At 42.8% G+C, this 16,411-nt stretch overlaps 1 protein-coding gene across 1 annotated transcript in view; it reads left to right on the top strand.

Annotated features, from left to right (window-relative positions):
- LOC122790047 (membrane transport protein XK-like) overlaps positions 1 to 16,411 on the top strand; it is a 236,911-nt gene that overhangs the window by 110,129 nt on the left and 110,371 nt on the right. Inside the window, exon 3 of the mRNA XM_044057613.1 lies at positions 411 to 670. Coding sequence (XP_043913548.1) covers positions 411 to 670 — 260 coding nt within the window. The remainder of the gene's footprint in view (positions 1 to 410; positions 671 to 16,411) is intronic.

Genomic DNA, 16,411 nt, shown 5'->3' with positions numbered 1-16,411 from the left:
CTCTATCCATCAGTGATGTCACCATAGGGATGGCATGAGGATGCATTTGTTGTTGTACATGGCTGAACCCTTAATCGTGTGTGTTGGTGTAGCCTTTAAAGTGTATGAATGCATCTGTGTGCTTTTACTCACACTAATGTCACAAGAATTAAAGGACACTGATGACAAAGTGAAAGATATACATATATGTATTGTAAAGCATCTAATAAAGAAACAAGATGTGTATTTACAAATGATGAAAACTGCATCATAGTGCTGCAGGCACCACGTGTTCTTAAGCAAAAGGCATGTGAACGAATATCACCACTTTAAGTAGCAGCACTACACACACACACACACACACACACACACACACATACTTATATCGAAGATGTATACTCTTACTGTTTGCTTTAATTTTGTATTTTCAGATGTGTGGAGGCACTGATCATCTACTGTCGTTCTGGGAGGAAGGAAGAGCCTTATTACAGCATCACCCGCAAAAGGAATCTGCTGAAGTATGGAGAAGAAGAGATTGAGAAGCAAATTGGACAGTCGTCACTAAAGCTAACTACTCACTGTAATGCCTTTAAACGTGCATCAGTTATCCAGGCTTTTTTGGGCTCCATCCCTCAGCTGACACTGCAGCTGTATGCCAGTGTAGAGGAAAAATACATTCCACCAGAGAGAGGTAAGTTTTTTTTTTTAATTTCCTGGTATTATAAACAACACACACAAGCACACACTGTCTCTCTTCATCCTTCTCTTCCATTACTTTTTTTTTTTTTGGGGGGGGGGGGGCAGTATCTTTCATACATGCATACTTTGCTATTTTTTACGTATACACCTACCTGACCCATTTGCTTCAGTCAGTTGAATCTGTACCTACAGTACACACATTGTCTACCTTTAACTACAAAATGCTTATTCTTACATGATGGTCTGTACTCCTTGCAGTGGGCTATACAGTGAGTATAAAAAGTGTATATTAGGTTGCCAGATTTTTGTGATACAAAAAAATGAGACCACAATAAATTATTTTGAAACTTTTCCCACCTTTAATGTGACCTATAACCTGTACAATTCAGTTGAAAAACAAACAAATCTGTTAGGGGAAAAATATAAAAAATAAAAAATATACAATAAGCTGGTTGCATAAGTGTGCACACCCTTAAACTAATACTTTGTTGTGCGTGCACACCCTTAAACTAATACTTTGTTGAAGCACCTTTTGATTTAATTACAGCATTCAATCTTCTTGGGTAGGAGTCTGTCAGCATGACACATCTTGACTTGGCAATATTTGCCCACTCAGGGATTTTCTGGGGGAGATTAAATACTGAAATATGAGATCAGGAACTTATCTTTCTTACAATAGATGTCAGACTTATCTATGGTCATTCTTAAGAAGCAAGGATTAGGTGTCTTAACAGTATTGTCCAGTATACCACATTTCCAAACGCTAAGATCAATTTAATTTTAGAACTTGTGAGTATGGTCTTAGAAAACAACTTAATTTACTTGGAAGGTGAAATCTTTAAACAGCACAGGGGTGTTACTATAGGGGCCTCTTGTACCCCTGTTTTTGCAAATCTTGTTTTACTGGACTGGGAGAACAACTCTGCGTTGTAATTTTGAGTTCTTTACTAACATAAGAATGTATGCAAGGTTTTTGGATGATATATTTGTTCTTTGGAGTGGGTCTGAGATACAGATACCTTTTGTTTATTGAGTATTTGAATAACACTTCTGACTATCTAAAATTTACTTATAATGTTGAGAAGAATGAGATTAATTATCTCAACACTCTAATTTCTCACACTGACAAGAGGATTTAGATGTAAAGTATATTAGAAATCCAGTTTTAGCAACTCATATCTCCAGTTTGGTGAAAGGACAGTGTATATGTATAACAAGGATGACATCCCACTAAGAAGATCTAGGGGGAGAACTCAAGATGGTTAATATGTTTTAGCCAGGGGTTATCCTCGCTCCCTGGTACAAAGTATTACACATCAAGTATAAGGTAAATAGGGTGCTAGATATAAGCCATTATTGGGTATTAAGTTACCCCCTAATATTCAGGCCCCACTAGCAAAAAACTATGAAAGGGTTCTAGTACTTCAATATAGTTCTTGGACAGCTGAAATTAAGAACATTATTTAAAAAAAAAAACATTTTTAAGGCTAGCCCTAATGTGCTAGGGGAAGAATCCCTATTCATTCACAAGACATTTAACATGAAAAACTGATTTGAAGGGAGTGTCAAACAGTCAGGGATTCGAACATGAAAAGAAAGGTACTATAAAGTGTGGTACATGCAATCAATGCTCATTTATTCTTGAAGAGAAAAGTTTGGTTTTAGAAAACAGTGTTCACTCTAAAGTATATTTCTGAAAAGGCAATTTTCATTCAAAACTATCTTCCTAAATGTTCAGGATGCACTGCATTTTATGTAGGGAAACTGAACCCAACCTTGTAAAAGAATATGCAGATGTTCATCATGTTTCACTGTTGCAGTCATTACAATTGGATTATCCTGCTGACAGGCTACCCGCAGTCGGCCTGAATTCCAAAGTCTAGGTCCGGCATCGGTTGCTGTCACCTCCTCCCTGACATCAGTGCGCCAGGGGTATAAAAGATGCAGCCGACGCCATTTTCTTCAGTCTTTCTTGCCGCGCAGTGCCCGAAGCAAAAGCAGTTCGACTCCTGAGATTTTCGTGTTCGAATTTCAGATCCAAAGTCTTCATTAAAAGCTAAGTACCCCGTTGGGGAAACTTTTTTCTTGCTCCAGACCGATGTCAGAAAAAGTTAATAATTGTATTTCTTGTGGGAAGCAAATACTTCATAAGGACTTCCATTCTTACTGTATTCCTTGCCTAGGCCCTGATCACGATGTTGCTAATTGTCGGTTTTGTGCTAGATTTAACCAACGCGCTATTAAACGTTGGTACGATTTTGCATTTCACTATTTTGGCAGAAGATTTAATTACCCAATGTCGTCGGATAGCCATCCGACCACCGCAATTCAAAAGGAAAGCAAAGAAAAAGAAAAGGACAGGCATCCGAGGTCCAAAACTGACGACGAGGCTTCTTCTAAGCCAGTCGCCGGTTTACCAGTTCTCAGTGAGGCGCTTTCGCAGCCCCTTACGCCCGCTACTTTAGAGCCGCAGGCCGCTTCCGACTCCCACTTGGAGCCGACTAGGCCACTGGAAACTCAAGGTATTGGAACCTCAGAAACTAGTCCCTCAGACGGGTCCAGAGCCGCTGAGCAGGCATCGGCTTCTGAGGGTGTTTTCAGGCCTATACAGTTATATGTTAAAACGACTTCAGCTTCAAAGGCAAAGACTAAAGCACCTCTAAAGATAAAGAAACAAGTACAACAGCCCCATGGACAGGCCTCCATGCCTAAAAAACAGATGCTCAAAATGGCCGAAGACCTAATTACTTTGATCAGGGGTTCCCATCCCCCTCCTGATAAGGGGTTCCCATCCCCCTCCTGATAAGAGGCCTAGGCAAGAGACAGAATATGAATCTTCAGATCAGGTTTCCATTTCTTCTGATTCCTCTTCTGATCAGGAATACTCTCTTCCCCCCTATGAGGATACTGCTGCTGAAGAATCTACCCCTTCAGCCTCTCCTCCTGAGGATTATTCTTTTGGGGAAACTCTGCATACCATGAGGGAGCATTTCCACTGGGAGAGCCAGGATTATTCAGAATCTAAGAAAAGGCTCAGAGACTTCCTTTTACTACCTCAGCACAGCCCCCTTGCTATTCCATCTGTGTTAGACATTGTAGATGATGTATTTTCAGAGTCCAGTCTGACTCCTGACTCTTTGCATCCAGCTCCTGTCAAGCCAGACAGATACTACAGGGTTCCTGATTCACATAAATTTCTTCTTAAGAACCCTGCTGCTGACCCAGAAACTATCTCTCAGGGTCCCAAAGGGGTCAAGGCTTCCACTGCAAAAAACCCTACTCCCTCTGACAGGGATTCTAGGGCACTGGACAGATGGAGAAAAAAGATTTACACTTCTGCTACCTTGGCTGTAAGGGTTTTAAATTGTCAGTTTCATATGCGTAAATATCAGCAGTATATTATGTTACTGCTTAAACAGAAAATGTTGATAAATTCTGAATGTGCAGAAAACAAAGAAATGCAGGATTTATTGCATGCAGCTGAACAAGTGGGAAAGCATACTTTGCAATGTGGTTTTGATTCTCTGGAGGCCTCCTGCAGGGCCACTGTTACAGGTTCTGTCATTAGGAGGCATGCTTGGTTAAAGAAACAGAATCTGCCTGATCATGTTAAAGCAAAATTATTAGATGCCCCATTACAGCATGATACCTTGTTTGGTGTTAAAGAAAATGGAGGACAAAGCTAAATCTATGCAAACAGTCAAGGATTTCTTACAGGTACAGCCTCCAAGATTTAGCAGGCACTGACCTACAAAGAGTTGGTCCTTTCCAGTGTCAGACAGGCCACAAAGAGGCAGATCCCAGCCCCAAGGCTCATACAGGTCTAAACAATGGGGTACTTCTACCTCCAAAAACGGAGAAGACAAATCACAGCCATACAGGAAACAGTCCCAATGACTTCCCCCTGCCTGCACCAAGCACTTATCTTCTGGCAGCACCTTTAGGGGGAAAACTAGCACTTTTTTCTCAAAATTGGCACGTAATAACCCAGGACAAATGGGTCTTGGATATAGTGTCACAAGGCTACAGGTTTCACTTTTACACCCTGCCAAGGGCAGACGGTTTGCCAGACCTGCCAAAAAATCAATGGGCAGAGGCACAAAAGCAAGTGTCATCCCTCATGGACATGAGGGCCATTCAGCAAGTACCACAGCAAGAGCAGGGACAAGGATTTGGTGCCAGAAAGGACAAAGCCTGGAGACCAATACACATATCTGGATATTCCAAGATTCAAAATGTTGACTCTGCAGCAGCTTCTGCCCATGCTGGGCAAGAAGGCTTGGCTTGTGACTTTAGACCTAAAAGAGGCATACCTGCATGTCCCAGTCAGACAATCATGCAGAAGATACCTCAGATTCATAGCTGGCTCAATGCACTACCAATTCTCTGCACTGCCCTTTAGCTCATCTACTGTGCCCAGGGACTTTACAAAATGCCTGGCTCCAGTAATTGCATTTTGCAGACAAAGAGGAAAACAAATGTATCCTTACTTGGACGACTGCCTTATTCAAGCAGAGAACAAGGACATTCTACTACAGCATCTGGCATTTGTAAAAAGATTACTAACATGCTTAGGGTACACAGTAAATGAAAAGAAATCAAAACTAGTACCCTCTCAAGAGATAATATTCCTGGGTGAAAGCTTAAATACAACTGCCCAGATGGCTTATCTCACGCAAGACAAACAAAGGCAACTGACTACTTATTTCAAAATGTTGGCAACAAAGACCCAGTTATCTGCAAAAAAAATTCTGCAGGCTTTGGGCTTCATGGCATCCTGCATTCTGCTAATTCCATATGCAAGACTGCATATGAGGAAACTTCAATGGTATCTAAAAAGTGTTTGGACTCAACATTGCCACAGCCTGGAAACGATCATTACACTCATTCCCTGCCTGCAACAGGAGTTTTGATGGTGGGCAAAGGCCTGTCACCACAACAAGGGGCAGCCATTCGCTTTACCCACAGCCAGGCAGATATTAACAACAGATGCATCACAGATTATGCCTGGGGAGCCCACATGGCAGGAAGATGTATTCAGGGCACATGGTCTGCAAGCCAAATGCATCTACATATCAACCAAAAAGAGATGCTAGCTGTTCAAAATGCCTTGACAGCCTTCAAGGATCTACTTCGTCCGGGACAACTACTGATAAAGACAGACAATACCACGGTCATGTGGTATATAAACAAGCAAGGAGGCACACATTCTTACCCCCTCTGCAGACAAGCCATGAATTTGTGGGACACAGCATTGACTTACCAAGTACATCTACAGGCACAATTCCTGCCAGGAAAGATAAATACTCTGGCAGACGAACTAAGCAGAAATCTCATGGATCCCCATGAGTGGAGATTGGATCCGCAAGTCTTCAGCATGATAACAAGGAATTGGGGATGCCCAGACATAGATCTATTCGCCTCCCCTCACAAATGCCAACTGCAGAGATTCTGCACAAGGACTTATCACAAGCAAGCATGGAAAGTGGATGTCCTATCTTTCAGCTAGAAAAACTTAACAGTATATGCCTTTCCTCCACTGCCTCTCCTCCCCAAGGTACTCCTAAACATCAGACAAGAGAAGCCAAAAATGATACTGATTGCCCTGGATTGGCCTTGCCAGCACTGGTACCCAATCCTAAGGCACTTGTCTCAATACCCAGCCTGGACATTACCTCAAATTCCTCACTGTCCCAACACAACAATCAGATCCTGCACAGCCAACTCAAGACCTTAAATCTGGCAGCATGGCGGATAATGTAGTCATTCAAAACACACCTCTCTCTAAAGCGGTGATGGATGTTATTTTGGAGGCCAGGAGGCCTAGTACCAGAAAATCTTATGCTGAAAAATGGAAGAGATTCTGTGCTTGGAACCAGGCACAAGGGATTGACACGACTGTACCAAATATTCCTCAGATTTTGCAATATTTAACTGAGATGCTGGACAAAGGGCTATCCTTTTCATCAGTTAAGATTCATGCCTCTGCCATTTCAGCTCATTACAATACAGAGCCACCTATTTTTTCTCATCCTTTATTAAGGCAGTACCTCAGAGGAGCCAAAAACTTAAGGCCTCCAAGGAGATCACCAATACCTGCATGGGACCTCAATTATGTCTTGGAAAAACTCACCCTGCCTCCTTTTGAGCCAGCCGCTACAGCTGATATAAATTTTTTATCATGGAAAACAGCTCTGCTCCTAGCAATAACCTCTGCAAGACGAGTCTCAGACCTACAGGCACTCGTAGCTGTGGAACCTTTTATCATTTTCCATCCAGATAGGGTTTCTCTGAGGACAAACCCGACATTTATGCCTAAGGTAGTGTCCAGTGTGGCCCTTAACCAAACTATTAATTTGCCTACCTTTTACCCAAACCCACAGAATAAGGGTGAGAGACTTCTGCATTCTTTGGACATACACAGACAGCTGCGCTTCTACTTGGACAGAACCAAAGCTTTCAGAAAGACTGAGCAATTACTAGTGGCATATGCTTCAGGATCACAAGGAAAGGCTATCAAAGCAGACTATTTCAAAGTGGATAGGCCACTGCATTCGTTTCTGCTATTCACAACATGGCAAATCAGTGCCTAAGGGCATTAGGCCACATTCAACTAGAGCAGCAGCCACTTCAGCAGCCTTCCTCGGAGGAGTACCAACCAAAGACATTTTAGAGGCTGCAACCTGGAGTTCAGTGCACACATTTACAAGGCACTATCACTTACCACACTATTCTAAATCCAGGGCAGGCTTTGCCACTGCAGTTCTGCAGGGCCTCATAGCTGCTCCTAATCCTATTTAGCTCCAGCCTCCCAACCTTAGCTTTGGGATTCAGCCCAATTGTAATGACTGCAACAGTGAAACACGATGAACATAGTACAGTTGTATACTTACTATAAATGTAGATGTTCGAGTGTATTCACTGTTGCAGTCCAGGTTACCCTCCCACCATCCCCCTTATCTTTGCTGGAACTTATCTGTACTTCTCTGTTCTATACAAGCTATGTGGTGTATTTGCTTGTAGATGAAGGAAAAATTTATCTTGGTGCATGCATGCTTTATTGACATATTTTTAGCCTACTCTTTTGGGGCACCTGACATCTGGGGCAAGAAAAACTGAAGAAAATGGCGTCGGCTGCATCTTTTATACCCCTGGCGCACTGACGTCAGGGAGGAGGTGACAGCAACCAACGCCGGACCTAGACTTTGGAATTCAGGCCGACTGCGGGTAGCCTGCCAGCAGGATAACCCAATTGTAATGACTGCAACAGTGAATACACTCGAACATCTACATTTATGGTAAGTACACAACTGTACTACACTGTTATGATATTTCTAAGCACAATGAAAATAATGCTTTATTTAAGTATTTAACCACTTGTCTGCCTTTTTCAAAGTTTAAATTTGCAATTTTGGATCAAGTCGCTTTGAACACCCGAGGTGGGGATGTTAAAACAGTATTAGAGAATAAAGAACTTAGATGGCAACTAAAGCTACATGCCAATTATTACCCAGGAAATAATGATTACGCATCTCTTCAACCTGTTTTGAAGTTGGGAGTAGCTAAACTATAGTAAAGATTCACCTAAGAGGTGATTTTTAAAGTTTATTTTTAAGTTTATATAAGTCTTGTATTGATTTTAAGTGTTGGTCAAATTTTAATGTATTTAGTCACTGTATTAAAATTGTGTTTTATGTCTTTAAATCTTACAAACAATTATTCAATTAGTTACACTCAGTCATAAAAATTGCAGTGTGTGATATTATGGGGCATTCTGATGAAGTCCTGCTTGTATGAGGATGAAAGTGCTAAATAAATGTACCATTTTTGTACTTTACATCTTGTTTAGGAAGTTCCTTGGACTCTGGTCTAGTGTTGTTTTATTTGAAGGTCTGGTTTTACTGTAATGCTACACTTGTGTTATTATTCCTAGCTTCACCTTCAGCCTTTGCCTAATGATATTAAGGCCAATTTAGTGGATGTTCCTCTTAACAATAAAAATCTCTGTGGTCTGCAGCTGCTGAGCTTTTTAAGTATCTTCAGGAGAAGGGTAGGGCTGTGCAGGAATTCAAACATATTTTTATTTCCCATTACCAAATTTCAGAGGAATTATCCTACCAAGTCTGCCTTTGTACATAGGCAGTCTCACCTTCCTCCCAAGGGTTAAAAGGGTTCTAGAAGGACTCCCCCTGCTAAATCTACTCAGACTCCTACAGCTCAGAAACCTCCTTTTCCAGACAAACCAGGTTCTATATATAATCTTCCCTCCCATCTAAGCTGTGTTCCTCTATCTCTTCATCTTTCCCTGTCTCTTCACAATTGGTTATGGTTCACTCAGGATTTTTTGGTTCTATCCATCATTTGTCAGGGGTATTGCATGGTATGGGAAGCCCTTCTTTCTTTTTTGGGCAATCCTCAACCTCCACAGGAACAACAGCCCTTTTTTTCCAAATGTTTTTCAGAACTTCTTGTCTCAAGGCACCATTAAAGCAGTTTTTGCTCCTCAAAAGAGGAAGGGGTTTTACGCCAGAATGTTTCTGGTCCCCAGGAAAGAAGGCAGTTAGAGATCCATTCTAGATCTTTCTCATCTAAACACTCTTTTAAAGTTTCCTTCCTTTCGAATGCTATCCCTTCAAACTCTTGTTTCCTCTTGTTCTACCTCAGGCCTTCCTAGTTTCCCAGGATCTCTATGATGCCTATCTCCATATTCCCAGAATGCTATCCCTTCAAACTCTGTTTCCTCTTGTTCTACCTCAGGCCTTCCTAGTTTCCCAGGATCTCTATGATGCCTATCTCCATATTCCCATTCATCCCCATTTCAGGAAATTTTTACATTTCTGTGTTTCTTCCTTGCATTTTCAGTTCTCTGCTTTGCCATTTGGCCTCTCTACTGCCCCAAGGGTCTTCACCAGATGCCTTGCTCCTGTGATTGCTTTTTTTAGGAGTAGGGGAATGCAGATTTTTCCTTATCTGGACAACATGCTCATTCAGGCTTCTTCTCCGGAGATTTTGCTTCAGCATCTTCACTGTGCTATTTGTGTCTTGCAGAGCCTAAGGTTTACAGTGAATTTCAAAAAATCCTTCCTGACTCCTTCTCAGGATCATGTTTTTCTTGGGTGCAGGCTCCAGACGATTCCTGTGCTGGCATCCCTGCCACAACGGATTATATTTTTTTCAATCCAGTCTTCCTCCAGTCTCAATTACAGCCAGGGAGTTTCTAAGGGCACTGGGGGACATGGCTTCCTCCATTCCTATGCTTCCTCTTGCCAGACTCCATATGAGAAAGCTGCAGTGCTTCCTAAAGTCAGTCTGGCTTCAACTTTCTCACCCTTTGGACTTTCCAATGACTCTTTTTTTCATGCCTCAGGCTAGAGCTTCAGTGGTGTATTCATCAACTGTCCCTTAACCCAGGGCTTCCTTTTCAGCCTCCAGTCCCCACCCAGTTACTCTTTTTGGATGCCTCACAAGTGGGGTGGGGAGCTTCTTTCGGCCCTCTAAAAGTTCAGGGTCCTTGATCCCTTTGTCAGATGAAAGACCATATCAACATCAAAGAGATAAGAAAACTTCAAGCCTTCCATTCTCTTCTACTTCACAGACTCGCATATGGATTCTTCACTTGGATGTGTTTCTGGACATTGTCCACCAGTGTGGTACTCCTCATGTAGATCTTTTTGCCTCCCCTCTGAACAGACAGCTTTCTCTGTTTTGCACCAGAGTCCCATGCCCTTTGGCTTGGAAGATGGACACCCTCTCTTTTTCCTGGAGGGGGATGTTTCTTTATGCCTTCCCTCCCCTCCTCTTTCTGTCATACTGAGGGTCTTGTTCAAAATAATACAAGACTGTCCCAAAATCATGATGGTGACCCCTTTTGTCCCAGACAGCACTGGTTCCCTCTTCTTCTGCACGTAGACAACAACAATCACCACAAGTTACCTCACAGGGCGGACCTACTCACACAAGCAAGGATTCTCTCATCCATCCCCACTTGTCCACTCTTCAACTGACACTGTGGGTGATAGGGTTTTGATCACTTTTAGGAACCTTTTTCCTGAGTTGTGCTTCATGTTCTGCAGGAGGCCAGGAAGCGCACTACCAGAAAATCTTATTTGTCCAAATGGAAATGATTTTCTGTTTGATGTCTTGCTTGTAACCTTATCTACTTTCTGTGGAAGTTCCTTTGGTTCTCTCTCATTTGTATGAATTGCTCAATGCTGGATTGGTATACTCTTCCATTAAAGCCCATCTTTCCGCTATTTCGGCTTGTCTTCCCTTGACGCCTCCTTTGACTTCTAGGTTTGAGGTCAAACAATTTTTAAAGGCATCCTTCATATTAGGCCTCCCAGGAAGTCTATTCCTCCTGCCAGGGACCTTAATTGTGTTCTTGAAAAATTGACTCGGACTCCGTTTGAGCCTGCAGCTTCAGCTTCTTTACAGCGTTGTTCTTGGAAGACTGTTTTTTTGGCCCTTACCTCATCCAGAACGGTGTCTGAGCGTCAGGCCATTATGGCTGTACCTCCTTTTTTAGTTTTTTATAAGGGCAGGGTGTCCCTTCATACTAAACCTTCTTTCATGCCTAAGGTGGTTAATGAGTCGTCTCTTAATCCGTCTATTTATTTGCCCACTTTTTCCCTTTTCTGACGTTTGCTAGTGAGAAGATTCTTCGCACATTGGATTTGCACAGACAACTCAGATTTTATTTAGATAAAGCTAAATCCATTCATAAATATGAATGACTTTTTGTTTCTTTTCATCCTAGGTCTTTTAAGTTTAGCTGTTTCTGTGCAAACTGTTTCTTCTTGGATCTCTAAGGCCATTTCCTTTTGTTACTCTTTTCATGAGAAAAGCCTTTCTTCTTCTTCTTCTTCTGTTAAGGCTTATTCTACCAGGTCTGTGGCTTCTTGTGATGCTTTCTTCAATGGATTGGATACCACGTCCATCCTTGAGGCAGCTACTTGGACTTCTGTGCATGCTTTTACCAGACGTTATAAGTTGGATATGGTTTCCAGAGCTAGAGCCAGATTTGCCAGGGCTATCCTGCTTGGCTTTATTGAGTTCTCTGGACCTTCCTTCTTCCAAGTTTCCTCCTGAGCTTTTATAATCTCCTTTGTGAAAGGAATACTACAACAGTGATACGGAAGGACATAGTACACTTGGGTAAAATCTTACCATAACAGTAGATGTTCTTCCCTTCACTGTTGCAGTATTCACTCCCTCCCTCCTCCCCCTTTTTTTCTTTTTTTCCCTATGGATGCACGTGTTCCTCTTTTAAATCTTGAACAGTTGTTCCTCCTGAGGCTTTTCAGTTCTGGAGAAGGATCTTTATGCCCTATGCCGTGGGTGGGCTGCATACATGTGATGTACTGCATCCCTATAATAACCTACAACCAGAAATTGTAGCTGTTGGCCGTTTGGGCAGTTTTTTTTCCATCTCTTTCAACGTTCTGGTTTAAAAGCCACACTTGTGCTTGTTTCCCACCTTTCCTGTAACTAGCCTAGTCCAGATACAGAGTTGCTGTATCCAGGACTGTTGGTAAGCTTCTGAGCCCTGCAAGCCTTTCTGTGTTGGAGGAAAGCCTTCTAGCTTATCAGTGGGAGTGGTAAGCACTAGGTAGCCTGTCTACCATGAGAGGAGAGGTTCTTGGCCCAGAAATTGTAGTTTATTGACCATTTGGACAGTTTGTCCGTCTTTTTCAACTTTCTGGTTTTAAAGACCACATCTGCGCTTGTTTCCCATCTTTCCTGTAACTAACTTACTGGGTAGCACTAGAAAGCCTTAAACTGATACAAACCTTCTAGCTTAGAAGAGAGACTTTGGAGTGATTAAGTATCAGTTTTCTGTACTTTCTTGTTGTACTTGCCTGTTTTCTGCCTAAACGCAGATTTTCCAGCATTTATTATGATTTAAAAGCTTGTTTTTTTTTTCACATATTGTACTTATTTGACTGCCTGCACTTTTAAAAAGTTTTTAGTTTTTGTTTAACTGTTGTAGGCTAAACACTAAAGTGCGATAGCCTTTTCTGATCATTTGTAGTCGTTTAAAGCTGTTATGTGTATTTTTTACTGTTTTTGCCTTATCTTTTCAAAAAAAAAAAAATTCCTTGCTTCCCACCTTTCTAAGCTAGTATAGTCCAATTTTCAGGCTAGTGCTAAATTCAGGGCTGTGATACTAGTTTCTGAGTTGCCCATACCTTACTTGGATAGAAGGAAGTTTCTCTGTTCACTTGTGAGAGAGGGGAGCTTTGAGCAACCTATCTGTCTCTGGAGGAGTGGTTCCAGCCCAGAAGTTAGTAGTTTATTGGCCACTTTGGGCTAATTTCTATCTCTTTCATTTCCCTACTATAAAAAATGCACTTGCATGGTTTTGCGCACAGGGCAGCGCCAGTTAGCTACAGTTAAATTATTCCTGGCTCCACTAAGTCTCCGCTTCAGTTTTTCCCTTGAAACTAGTTTAACTCTCAACCTAAGCACTCAAAAAGCATCCTACAGCCTAGCACTTGCTCAGACCTAATAGCAAGCACTAATATAACCTGACAGTGATTACCCAACAGGGCAAGGCTCTTTATTCACCCCTCACCAACCAAGCGACTAAACAGCTCACGCTACTATTCAGGCATGACCAATGGGCAATTTCAGGTGTACTCTTCAGTCCAGCTGGTGAATCTGGGTATCCTGAGGCAGTGTTACAACTGCCTCATGTACACAGACAACCCTCTCCTCCTACCACAAAACACTGTCATATGTGAGAGATGCAATTATACAGTCAAACTGGAAGCTAAGCTGTCTCCATCCAAGACTGGAACAGACACTCAAGAGGAGAAGGTTAACACTTGCACCACACCTCCAGCCGCACATAGACCTACTAAAACAGCACTGGCAAAAAAATACACATAAATACACAAAATCATACTCGGAGGCTCTAAATAAAAACCTGCAAAAGCATCAGAGACCTCCAAAGCAGACACCCAAACAACCTGCACCTCCCATCACAAACCAGACAACGCATAAAACATAAAATCAGTGTGCCGCACAATCACAGCCCTTAAGGCGAAATAACATACCTAACACACTAGTAATAGGTGACTCTATAGTCAGGCACACTGATGTCCCACTCGCTAGGCTGGACAAGCAGAAGGTTACTGTTAGCTGCCTGTCGGGAGCCAGAATCCGCCACATAACACAAGCATGCTGGTCACTCCAGAACAAGTACAAATATGACTCTGCCATTGTTCATGTTGGTGTGAATGACCTGAGACGTACCTCCCTGGACTACATGAAAAGAAACATGGAAGAGCTCTCTGATCATGTAGCCCAGGCTGGTATGACCCTGACCCTGAGTAGCATCCTGCCCTCACCAAGAATGATACCTCAGTATAAAGAAAAAATGATCAATTTCAACAATTGGCTAAGCTTCTGGCGTCATTCAAAGGGGATCCAGTGTCTTCCAGCCTGGGACGACATGATTGACAAGCCGCATTGCTTCACAAGAGACGACTTGCACCTGTCACCCCTAGGCTTTCGAATACTGGCAAAGGCTCTTGTTGCCTCCTTAGTGCCTTTTTTAGGCAAGGCTCAGAAGTCAAACCCACCTCTGTAAACAGCACAATTAACAAAAAAATGAGGGTTATGCTACTCAACGCCAGGAGTTTAAATCTCAAAATGCACGCACTCAAAGCACTCCTCGGTATGGAGAATGTCGACATGTGTGCAGTAACTGAAACCTGGTTCAAGGCTCCAGAGATCACCCCAGCACTAACAGGCTACAACTCATACCACACGTTTTGGCCACAGAACACAGACCAAAACACAAAAGGAGGGGGTGTATCCATATTCATCAAGTATACCTACACCTCCAGGTTAGTGGTGCAGCATGATACCTCTGAGATCATGAATGTGCAACTAACATCGGGCAAATCTGCAATGCAAATTGTGGCCTGCTATAGATCACCCTCCATGACCCAGGACCAACACTCCACCTTTCTGGAGACACTGGAAAACATGAAGGTCCTACCGAACACCCTGATATTGGGCGATTTCAATTACCCTACCATTCACTGGGAAAACTACTCGAGTACAAACTCTCAGGCCCAGCGCTTCTTGGAATTCATCAACTCAAATGCCCTGCATCAGCTGGTAAACTCCCCTACCAGAGGTGAAAACATATTGGATCTGGTCATCACCAACATGGGCGACAGGTGTTCCCACCGGAGGTCAACCCGTCACTGGTTAGATAAGACCATAAACTAATCACTCTGGATGTCCACACCCCACCACCACCCCCAACTAAGGAAATCACAGTAAAAAACATTTCTAAAGCAAACTTCACCTTACTTAAGACAGAGGTAGTAAGTTTCACTGCCCCCACGCTAAAGGATAACGCTGTCCAAGATGCAGAAACCTTTACAATTGCACTCTATAAGCACCTACAAGGATGCATGGATCGTGCCATCCCTAGCAAAACCAAGACTCACTCCTGAAAGAGAAGGAAACCAGTTTGGTGGACCCCTGCCATAAACAGGCTATACAATAGAAGGAGGAAACTAGTTCAGAAAAAAAGCAAATCCCAAGAAGGAACGAGATCCCTGATCAGTATCATTAAGAAATTAAGGTCCCTCATGAAATCATCCAAGGCTAACTTCGAAAGAAAAATAGCCAAGGATTCAAAAGATAACCATAAAGCCTTCTTTAGCTATGCTAAGAATCTAAGTGGCAACTTGCAGATATGCACTGAACTAGTGCAAAATAGCACAAAATATACTGAACCTAATGATATTGCCAACATCCTGGCAGATAGATTCAGTGCAAACTTCACCCCCCTCTCATCTCCAAAAGGGCCCACAACAATACTGGAAAAGTATGGTGTCCCAAAAATCACAGATGCACAGGTGAAAACAGCCATTTCAAAAGCCAAAAACACAGCGTCAATGGGACCAGATGGTGTCCCGGGCTGCGTCTTGCAGGAACTACAGAACGAACTAACCCCCACCTAAACATGCTGTTCAACCTCAGCCTCTCCACAGGCTACGTGCCCATAGAATGGCGCACAGCAACGGTTATTCCTCTCCACAAAGGAGGGGCCACAACTGACCCTGGTAACTATCAACCTGACTAGCCTGGTATGCAAGGCTATGGAGCGTATCATCGTGGAACTCATTAACAAAGACATTGGGAACCTCCAAACACTTGACCCGACCCAGTTTGGCTTTGTTAAGGGCAGATCATGCCTACTAAACCTGGTTGATTTCTTTGAGACAGTCACCAAGGCCATAGACAAGGGAAAAGTGGTTCACACAGCCTACCTTGACCTCGCCAAGGCTTTCGACACCATTCCACACTCTGGTATTACAGAAAAACTCACCAGCCTGAACATAAACCCCTGCGTCACGAGATGGGTTGCCAACTGGCTTAGAGACCGAACTCACACGGTAAGAATAGTGGGCTCCAGGTCCGACTATAAACCATTCACAAGTGGTGTCCCGCAAGGCTCGGTCCTGGGACACCTACTGTTCGGCATATACTTCTCAGAACTACAGGCAAACACAGGAGGACTTTGGCTAACCAAGTTTGCCAATGGCTGCAAACTGGGAGCCATAACTGACTCTCCGGCTGACATGGACATCCTCCAAAAGGGCATAACTGAGACAGACACCTGGTGTCAAAGTCATGGCCTCAAGCTAAATGCAAAAAATGCATAGTCTTCCCGTTTGGGAAAAACAAAACACCTATGAATTACCAC

This window comes from Protopterus annectens, chromosome 15.part0 (assembly GCF_019279795.1).
Source record: "Protopterus annectens isolate FY-2018-M chromosome 15.part0, PAN1.0, whole genome shotgun sequence".
NCBI lineage: Eukaryota > Metazoa > Chordata > Ceratodontiformes > Protopteridae > Protopterus > Protopterus annectens.
This window is presented reverse-complemented; position numbering and strand designations above follow the sequence as displayed.